Genomic DNA, 10937 nt, shown 5'->3' with positions numbered 1-10937 from the left:
CATTTTCATTTAATAAATATTCATGCATGGGGAACAATAAGAATCCTCCCTAAACTTGTACTAACATTTTGGCTATATTAACAAAAATCAAATTTAATTACAACATTTCAAGGTCTAAAATACATCTACTAATCATAATCATCTCTATAGTACAAGTATAGTAAAAAAATGCATTTGTTTATTAGCAATATCCTATCAACTACACAAAATAAATAAGTTTGGGAGGTTTTATAGTAGAAATAGTAAATTCCTAAGCCTTCAGAGCCTATCTTTTTCCACACCCAAGCTAAAGTTCTTGGGGTTTAATTACTTAGAAACACCTCCAAGCTTTTTAAAATTGATGCTCTAGCAAAGAAAAGTCATGCTCCTTCATTTTCTCACACTTTATCTTCTAATTTTTTTAATTGACATTGCCTTATTTTTGCAAAATTTTGACTGTGCGCCATGGCGCATGATGGTTGCACTGCGGTTGACACTTCTTGCGCTCTGGTGGATGGTATGGAGAGGCTCCCCCTCTCTATTTTAGCCCCTTACATTGTGCGGATAGTGAACACACTGTGATACTTGGCACAGACACACACCTCATGATTTCTCTCCCTCTTTTGCACTTATATGGCCTAAACTCAGTCTCAAACCTATTCCTAGGGCTAACCCCAACTCAGATGGTCCTTTAATCCTCTTTAATTGTCCTCTAAATCAATTCTACTTAATTAAACTTGATTACCTCCTTAATTGACTAAAGGATTGAAATTTTGGATGTTACATTATACACAACGCAATTATTATTTTAGAGCATTCACATGTGACGTGCAAAAAGAGAAGGGTTTAAGTAGTAGCAATAATTAACTAGAGAATGAAATAATATTTCTTACTTGGGACATAACTTCGCGAGATCACTTTGTGATTGATTATTGCACAACAAATCCATCTTGAATAAAATTGCCAAATAGACCAATAGTGTGTGACTACTTGTATACATAAACACGTTTAGGTATGTGAGTAATTAAGCCGGTGACTCGTCTATATATTGGCTTTGGTCCTTAATTTGTTATATAGTTTTATCGCTCTCTGCATGGCTTCTTCATCACTATACATGTAGATAAGTTGTATGTAAAGTACAGAATTTTACACATTCATATAATATAAGGAAACCCAAATAAAGAAGAGATGGAACATCACTGAGTATATGATGAATAAATATAAGACAAAATCATTATGTAAGACAACCTCGTTAAGTCACACCAAGTGGCTAACCTAGTATTAGAAGTAACGTTAGATTTTCTTATATGCTTCATACGCTTTGTCTTGTACAAAAGGAAACAGAAAATGGGGTTGGATTCTTCTGCCCCTGGCTCCTTTATATGATTTGGACCCTTCAACTACTTCCATTATTTGCTTGGCTTTATATATAAGATCCTTATATTAATCGAATCGATTAGCTCGTTAGCACAAGAAGGTGATCCATGAAGCTCCTCCATTTTGTCCTTGTTGCTGTCTTGGCTTTCCAAGCAATGTTATTTGGTTCGACTTTGATAGAAGCCAGACCTTTTCTGCCACCAGGTGATTCATAATTATAACTGTTTCTGTGTCACACACACACACGTCTTTTGTTACGTACTCATGCAGATAATGATACTTGCTTGTTATGTGAACTCGATGTATATATACATAATGTATGGTGCAGTTTTAAGAGGCAATATTTAAAAGAAAATGATAAGTATAAAGATGAAATATGTACTTTACATTGTCCGATATCTGTGAATATATGAAAGTTTGGCTGGTGAAAAAAAAAAAAACAGAGAGAGATATATATATATATATATATATATGAAAGCTCAGGGGCATTTATATAAATATATATTGGTTCGACGCGAAAAAAAGTCCTTTGCTTGGGAACAGATAAGAAATACTGTAGCAGTTGCTGGTGGATGGGAGGACACGGAGGTTCACGGCGGGCGCCACCACCTCCACCTAGTCATTCAGGTGGTCCGACTCCGAAGCTGCAAGGTGGTCTGACGGTGACGAAGCTTCATCCTCGACCACTTCCATTTTCTACAACTTCACATGGTCCAAATCCTTCATCTTCATATCATATCAGAGGCACAACAACGGCCCAATATTATCCTGAAGCAGCTTCAGCCTGATATATCCCTCTATGTATGTATGTATGTATGTAATTGCTGTTGCTTATGTTATGATCCTATATATCTTTGTGAATGTTTTGCTACGAACATGCATGTGCATATGTGTGTGTTTTGATATCTTGAGTCTTGACTTTGGTCAGGATATCAAGTCGTTGCATATATGAGATGTGCATACAGAGTTTGGCTCTGACTGCACCGGCTAAGACTACAAGTGTTTGCACCGGCAGAGAGAGGGGGATCAGTAGGAGTCACGACTCCCCCAATTTTCATAAATTTTTTTATATTATATAGATATTATATACTTTCAATTCCCCTAAAATTTATAAAACATTAAAGTATATATGTTTTTTTAATTTTAGTCCTCTTATTTTTAAATCTTGCCTCGGCCCCTGAGTGTTTGACTTTTTTTCAATATTGTATTTTAGTATGTTTTTTTATGCTTCACTTCAATAATATAATATTGATTCAAATAAGTGCATGGCTGTAAGGACGTGTGTGCATCTATCTATATATATTGTTGGAGAAAATGTATCTATCTTTTTAGAGAGAGAGAGAGAGAGAGATATATATATATATATATATAAGTATAAATTTTTTTAGTTTGTGTATTTTAATCGGTAAATTTTTTTTTGTTTGTTTGTAAATATAGTTGTTATCCAATACTAATAAATCAAATTTAAACATTATCGGATCTAATTAAAAGTAATTTTTTCTAAAAAAAGTTTTGGTTTGTAGTTAAGATGCAGCGGACCTGAAAGAAGCTTTTGGGTTTGTAGATTTTCACAACAACGTTTATAACTATAATAAGATGAAATACCGGATCAAGCCTAAGCCACTCCAAATTTAAACAGGATCTTTCAAGTTTTTGAATTTGTAATGTTTAACAGTTTAAAATTTAGGTGCACAGATTAAAAAAAAATACAATTAATACATCGAAATACTAAGTGTATTGCCAAATTAACTTGCCCCTAATACATCAAAAAAATAAAGCTAACGGAGTAAATAAAGGTATGTATAATAGGGAAAATATTAATAAACGCTGCTTTGAACTTATGAAAAGAATTCTTAAAAACAACTTTAATCTGAACACTACACGTGCTTATCATGATTGAGGCTTGGGGTGTTGAATTTAATTCAATCCTAGGGCCGAAAATATAGGTTGAAGTCATTGGACTTGCATTTAAACTCATTTAATTTCTTTCAAACTTGAATTTTAAAAATTGAAGTATTTTTATATAAAAAAGCTTGGCAGCCCTACTTTTTTAAACCCTAAACAAAAGGGAATCGAGTTCAGGGTTACCTGTTTAAGTCTATATTTATTTTAATTCTGAAAATTATAATATTTTATATCTTTAAATTAAATTTAAACTTTAAAATATGTGTTTGTACTTTTAAAAAAAGATTTTTATCCCTTATTCTAAATTTTAGTAGATTTAAATTTGTAACTTTGAAATATAAATATGTAATATTATAATGACAGTCTTAATTTTAAAAAATAAAAACGATCTTCAAACCTTAAGCAATCAATAACTCGAACTTAAAAAAATAACTGCTTTTTTTTTTTAAAGTAAAAAGGACTTCTTGACCCGGGCTTATATCATCACAAATAGGATCGTAACATGTAGTATAAAATATACAAGTATTTTGCAGAGTAGTATTTATTTACGACAGATTTGAAGTAATTTTTTCTTTAGTAAGCATAAGAAATAAGCACTGTCAAGGTATTCAGAGTAAATAGTGTAGATATTTTCTTAATAAAATTGTTATATCTATAAATATATAAGGATATATTGCGATTCAACCCAACCACGTACTTAATGATGAATCGATAAGAGCCTCCCACGTCAATTTTAGTAGATGATTTCAAGCAGATAATGCTGGGGACGAAGATAGTTCGGCGATAACGGTAGAAGGCATGTAAGCCCATCATTCACTTCATTAATTGATTGGGTTCCATAGCTAATTACTAACCTGTTTCTATCGGGGCATTCAACTGGAATGGATTCCCACAATCAATCAATTTTTTCATTAATATAAAATATAAACTATATATATATATATATATAAGTTTTCTTCTAAAAAATAAAGCTAGTTCAATTTATAAATTACCCCCTTCATCTCAACTTATACTAGTACCAAAAAAGGCTATCTAAATTGGTTTAGAAAAAAGAAAATAATTTTTTAAACCGGTTGTTGAATATAATTATGTTCTTTTCTAAATCAGTTGTTTAACTGGTTTAGAAAGTTGACCCAAAATAATAGTAAAAAATTATCTTTTAAACCAATTATGTATTGATAACTAGTTTAGAAAGGAAATATTTTAATCCAGTTATAACATCATAACCGGTTTAAAAAGTAGTCTTTTTTTCTAAAAAAATGTTTCATTTGTTTTATTTATAATCCTTTGTTTGTCTTACTAGTGGATATATGATATAATTTTCTCTCTTTTCCTTTGGAGAACCTCTGAGATGTGTGTATAATATTCTCTCCTTTCCTTTGGAGAGCTTCTGAGATTTGTGTTTGTTTGTGCGTGCGTGTGTGTTGTGTGTGAGTCTCACTCAAACACACTCTCTCTTGGGTGTGAACTGAGTAAAACATTTTAAATATATTATTTTTGCAAAATCACATGTTTCAATAAAGTTTATTAAATATATTTTATAATTTTATTTTTTTAAAAAATATAAACTTTTAAAAATACCTTTCATTTTTTACTTTATTTGTTAAAGAATATTAAAGAGAGATAATATAATGAAAAAGGTGATATTAAAAAATATTATGAATGAAATATTATTTCATTGTTTTACATTTTAAAACGCCCAATCCCCCTTAGAAGTATATTTAAAAGAAGGTGGTAGTATATTATCAATTATCAATTGTATTAAAATGTTAAATGATTTTTTTACCCCAGCATTTTAATTGCGGCCTCCTAGACAAGTTTTAAGATTTCTTTCCCAAAGAACAAAGATAAATAGGGACACAATTGGAATTTTATGGGATGTTTTTAACAAATAAATTGATCTAACAACTATTCTTAATTTAGGTGAAAATATTTAAAATATTTTATTTTTCTATTCAGTATTATAAAACATTTTTATTTGAATTATATATCTCAATGATTTAATCAATCATCCTTAAAATTATATTCAACAAAAAAAGAGAGTAAATGAGCAAATTATCATTGTTTTAAAAATCAAATTGAACTGGACAATTGGATAGATTGAACCATCAACCAGAATTGTTAACAACTCAATTTGGATTAAAAAATTATTTTCCTAATTGATCAAGATTGGGTTGGAGTTGAATCACTATTAAATTAGAAATTAGAGCAATTTTCAAAAAAATCAAAAAATTTTAAATATAATAGTAAAAAAAAGCTTAAAAATTTTAAAAAATAGAAAAATTTAAAAATTAGATCCCTATTAAAGGCCAACTCTATTTTTGGACAATTTACATGTATAAAATATAATTTAAAATTATTTTTTTAAAAAGATATTGAGAGTTATAAATGCAAATGCTACTTTTAAGTCTATTTATATCTAATTTAATCAAGATCTACCTATATTTGATAAATTATAAAATTATATTCATATTTATAATATTGTTAATTTACAATCATGTTATATAATTTTATTAACAACTAGGCATATCTTATATATGTTTCTTATATTTATCATACATACATACATACATATATATAATATTATTTTTATTTAATTATTATATCACTGGTCTAATTGCTAACTTTTTTAGTTCAATGTTCAGTTCAGCTTTTAAAACATTGTGAATTGACCCTTGAATTTTAACTCCAGTAGCACCATATATTCTAAACTATTTTATTATACAAATCAGTTTTTTAAGTTTTAAAAATAGTATAATTTAGTCCCTATTATTAATAAAAGTTAATTTTAACTGTTAGTTGATTAAAAAAACTTTTTTTTGCCTTTTTCTATAATTTTTAGGTCCTTTATTATAATTTTTTTGGTCCTTTTATGTAATTTGAGGTACTTTTTTGTCATTTTATAGTTATTTATCGGTCAAAATTAACTTTTGTTAATGACCGAAGGCAGAAGGCATCATTTTCAAAAGTTGTGAGAATAATTTGCACAATAAACATGCTTATAATCTATGATATTATTGGATCTAAAATTTAAAAAGTAATTTGCTTATTTATAAAAAAATTACATATAAAACATTTTTAATTAAATTACATATATCTTAACGAGTTAGTTGATTATTTTCAAAAGTACATGATTAACAGGATATTTTAATTAAAAAATATTATTAATTACACTTCTAATTAAAGGTGTTTTTGAAAAAAAAATTGTTAATTGCATTTTAAAAAAATTAAAATGTTTTATATTTTTAAACATAATACTTTAAAAAAAGGTCTTATGACATTGAATTGTGAAGAAGTGTATATAAGTGAAATATTATTTATTTTTCAAACACCGAGGAACCAATAAAGCTTTTAATTTTCTTTTTAAAAACCTTGAACGGTTAAAAGTCTGAACACTCAATGTGAAATTATAGAAGGAAATGCAAGATGTCAGCAAAGAAGGGAAGGAAAAAAAAAAAGCTTAGGCTCGTTTGTTTACTGTTTTTAAAATTTATTTTTCTATTTTAATATTTTTAAAACAAAAAAAGTTGCTTGGATAATGGTTTTATAATTTTTATTTTAAAAACTTTTTTTAGTTTTTTGTTTTTAAATACAAAAAAAGCAAAACAAGTTTCAGCTGTTTCTATTCCTTGGTTCCTGATTTTTTTAATCTGACCGAGCAACTCATCTCATTTCAGTTTCTTCTTCTTCGAGTTTGCTTTTGGTGTAGAGGAGTTCATCCTCTCGTCGGCGTCGCTGCCTCCATTCTCGCCGGCGTCGCCTTAGACGGTTCTCTCTCCTTTCAGCAAGTCTGTTACTAGCTAAATTTTCAAAAGAGGCGTAAGTTAGTTCCTTCTCATCCATCGCTTTTCATCTTCACTTTACTTCATCACATTTCATCTTCACTTTTAGGTTATTGCAGATGCTCAAATTTTTCTTCTAAATTACTTCACCTATTACTTTAATTTGTTAGATCTTATATTTGAACTTCATCGCTTTTCATCTTTAATCGATGCACATAGATCTAGCATTTGAATTGTTATAATTTTGTTCTTGTTCTGCTGTTTGTGTTGCTGATTCTGATTCAGCTAATTATTATATTATTCCTTTTGAGTTACACTAACGCAGAGGTAGATTTCGCTAAATTTACTTTTCATGTTGTTATTATTATGTAGTTCCTTCTGGTTCTGGTGTTATTGTAATTTTGTTTAGTTTCAAATCATTCTTTTGATTTAAAGGAAGGTAGTGATAGTAGGAAAGTAGATTTAAAGGATTGAAAATTGGTCTGAACTCAAACATAAGCACAGAAACTTCTTAATGGTGCTTGTTGGAGTTAAACTTCTCCATTTTCTTTGAATTTAAGTTGAGTTAGTCTACTTACTATAATATTCACTTATGATAGATGGAAACTAATGTTGACTCAAAGATGTAGATTGACCCAATAGTTAAAGCTTTGATAGACATTTTAGTTGAAGAAGTCCAAAAAGGAAATATGCCAAATGGTGTATTTCACTCTAGAACATGGACTTCCATGACTGCAAGGTTGAATTCTATAACCAATCATTCATTCAATGTTAAGCAACTAAAACAAAAGGTGAATCAACTGCAGAGTATGCATCGTGAGTTCACTTTATTATTGAAACTCACTGGATTTAGGTGGAGTGCAGAAACAAACACTGTTACTGCAAGTGAAGAAGTTTGGCAAAACTATCTTCAGGTATGTGTTCATTTAGTATTTGTCCTATCAAGGGTCTTATAGTCTTATCAGAATCTGTATTTTTTAAGTCCATTAAATAACTGTATTTGTTGAATGTACATGATTATTTTCTTTTTGGTCCATTAAATAACTGTTGGCTTTTACTAGTGATTTGCTCAAAACTGCTAGTAAATTGCAGTGATCTTGACTTATGATTTTGGAATCGCTTTAGCAAGGGTTCTTAAACCCACCACTAAGCTTTTTTCTTTATTTATTAGTGAACTATTTTTGTTGTAGAGGAGGTTGTTGTGTATAGGAGGTTATATCTATGGCTGTTCTGTCATACATATTCCCATTTACATGTCTTTGTTTTTGCTTTTTCCCCTAGCCACATATTGTTGAGGCAACACTTGGCTTATACTGTTGAGGCAAGAAATGGCACTCACAGGGTTTGGTTGGTTTCACCATGTGGAGTTATATTGATTCCTTGATATAAATGCACAATATTTACTTAACTAGTTGAAATAGTTGAGACTGGTAGCTTCCTTGGCTTCTGAATTATATTGGTTAAAATGGTTAAAATTAAGGCAACTTTCCATAATTCCATTTCATTCCCTCAATTATTTGATGGAATAGTACCATCTGCTCTCAGACTTATAGGTGTCAAATAGAATTAACTAGCTAGCATGGACTCATACAGAGTAAAGTGGGCTCTCTGCAGAGAACCTGATCATGTGCATATTACCCTTTGTTCATTCATATAGAGAGAGCAACATCTGTATGTCAAAGATCAATTCATTAATACGCTTTGCTTTCTATACACTACATCATGTCCGTAAATCCAAAACACATGGGCCGCCATGCTTGTCCAATATATCCTTCTCATTTGACATTTCTATCTTCTTTCAGTGTCTTTATCGTATGTTTTATACCGCATTCAATATCATCAATTACCCAAATCTATTTGTCAATATTTTATATTAACTAGTAGGTAATCAAGCAAACAAATTAGCTTTCTCCTTCACACCTCTCTTCTACATTCTCCAACTTGTCACTTTCTATTTTAATACAAATGTTAAATTGCATAGCCCCCCACTCCACACGGATGCCTTGTTATTAAAAATGAGTCTTTTTTGAAATACTATCAGGTACTATATATATATTTTCCTTTTCCCTACAATGGAACAGCAGGTCATTTTGCATTCATTGGTTTCCCATCTCACACTGGGCATTCAATAAAAAGATGCTCATGATCTACAGATCCAGGAATTGAATTTTTCTGACTGAAATATACATATACCATATGTGCTTGTTTGTGTGTATGCATATGTTTGCTAATGTGCTAACACACTCTCACACGTGTATGGAAGTGACTGACAACCATATATGACATGAGTGAGATTTATGTGGAAAGATTAAAAAGTTTCAACTATTATTTTGGGTTCTCTTATTGCTGTTAGTACATTTTCTTTGTTACATGTTACCAATAAAATAATTACTGATTCTTTCCTTGATCTTTAGGCACATAAAAAGGCTGCTCAATTTCGAAAGAAAGGATGTGACCACTATAAGCTATTGGGAATCATATTCAACAGAAGTACTGCAACTGGAGTACTCCATCACTCTTTTACCCAAGACCCACCAAATAGTGATGAAGAAAATGAACTGAAAAATCAATATCTTAACAGTGGGGTTCATAGAGATGATAAGGATAGTTCAAATGATGACATTCAAGAGGTGGAACATATCACACAAAGTGGAAAATGTATAATTCGAACCAAAGAGCACAAGTCTAAAAAAGAGTCTAGAAAATATCAAATGACAGAAGCACTTGCAGCATGGGCTGAAGCTTCTAAGGTAAGAGCAGAAAAATATAAGGGTGGTAAGAGTGTGGAGGCTAATTCTGAATATACTGTAGCTAAATGTGTCATTGCTCTTGAGGAGATTGAAGGCATTCGAGCAGACATATTTGTCAAAGCTTTGGAAAAATTTAGGAAATATGATTGGAGGGAAATGTTTCTTACTATGTCTGTTGATGGGAAAAGGAAATGGTTAGATATGCTTTAAAAACATATTTGTTGATCAATTAGGAAAGAATCTCTAGTAACATAGTGCCATCGGCTATAGTCATGCAGATTATGTGTACCTATGCAAATATTGTCATTTTCTCTTCTTTTTTTCCCCTTTAAATGTTAGGTTCAGAACTTGCAAGCCTATATGTTTACACACACATGCCCCTTTTATATGAAAAACTAGCCATGCAATTATCAATTAGTTGGTGTGTAGGAATGATCATTTGAAATTGAATAGTGTTATATGTGTTTGTAAAGTTGATTTTGTTCTTTTTAAAATTGTATGACAGGTTATAAATAGAATGGATGTTGATAAAATGTCAAAGAGAAGTGATGAATATGCTTCTGAATCAAGTGATGATGACTTGCCTGAGTTATTGATAATTGATATTATTTATGATTATGACAAGGACTTTTTAAATAAAACAAAGGTTCGAACATCTACATTATCTGGTCATGACTTTGTTGCTGAGGTATTAAATGGATCTGAACAACTTGCTTTGACTTGTTTCGAATGGAGAAGACATGTTTTGTTAACTTTTGTAATGAATTGAGGGGGAAGAGCTTCTTAACAGAATCAAGAGGTGTACTTATAGAGGAAAAAGTTGCAATGTTTTTATTCATAATTGGTCATAATGTTCGTCACAGAGTTATTGCAGATCGTTTCCAACATTCAACATAAACAATTTCTCATTGCTTCAAAGAAGTGTTAAGAGCAATATGTCAACTAGGAAAAGAGTTGATAAAACAAGAATCCTTGGAATTGCCCGACAAAATTAAAACCAATGCAAAATACTATCCTTGGATTAAGGTATGGAATTTTTCATTTATAATATCATTTATATGTTAGAAGTAATGTATTTTTTTTGTTTGGGTTTTATTGTTGAATTGTTTGGGTACAATTGATGGCACACATATTAGCGCATGTG

The 10937-nt window shown here is 30.3% G+C and overlaps 2 protein-coding genes across 3 annotated transcripts; both read left to right on the top strand.

The window, feature by feature from the left end:
- The first annotated feature begins 1460 nt into the window (after window positions 1-1460).
- Window positions 1461-2451, top strand: LOC129290503 (uncharacterized). Of its 2 annotated transcripts, XM_054927287.1 has the most exons (3): window positions 1461-1560; window positions 1900-2157; window positions 2285-2451. In XM_054927287.1, the coding sequence occupies exons 1-2, from the start codon at window positions 1464-1466 to the stop codon at window positions 2142-2144; spliced, it is 342 nt and encodes a 113-aa protein (XP_054783262.1). In that variant the 5' UTR covers window positions 1461-1463; the 3' UTR covers window positions 2145-2157; window positions 2285-2451. The 2 variants fall into 2 exon arrangements, with proteins under 2 accessions (XP_054783262.1, XP_054783263.1); XM_054927288.1 differs by lacking the exon at window positions 2285-2451 and having other exon boundaries at window positions 1900-2231.
- Window positions 2452-7732: 5281 nt separating this feature from the next.
- Window positions 7733-10003, top strand: LOC129289874 (L10-interacting MYB domain-containing protein-like). Its single transcript, XM_054926635.1, has 2 exons — window positions 7733-7957; window positions 9458-10003. Exons 1-2 carry the CDS (start codon window positions 7733-7735, stop codon window positions 10001-10003), a joined length of 771 nt encoding a protein of 256 aa, XP_054782610.1.
- The last annotated feature ends 934 nt before the right edge of the window (window positions 10004-10937 follow it).

The sequence above is a fragment of the Prosopis cineraria genome, unplaced genomic scaffold (assembly GCF_029017545.1).
Source record: "Prosopis cineraria cultivar Desert tree isolate PC_DT_omini unplaced genomic scaffold, ASM2901754v1 PC13, whole genome shotgun sequence".
NCBI classification, from domain to species: Eukaryota; Viridiplantae; Streptophyta; class Magnoliopsida; order Fabales; family Fabaceae; genus Prosopis; species Prosopis cineraria.
This window is presented reverse-complemented; position numbering and strand designations above follow the sequence as displayed.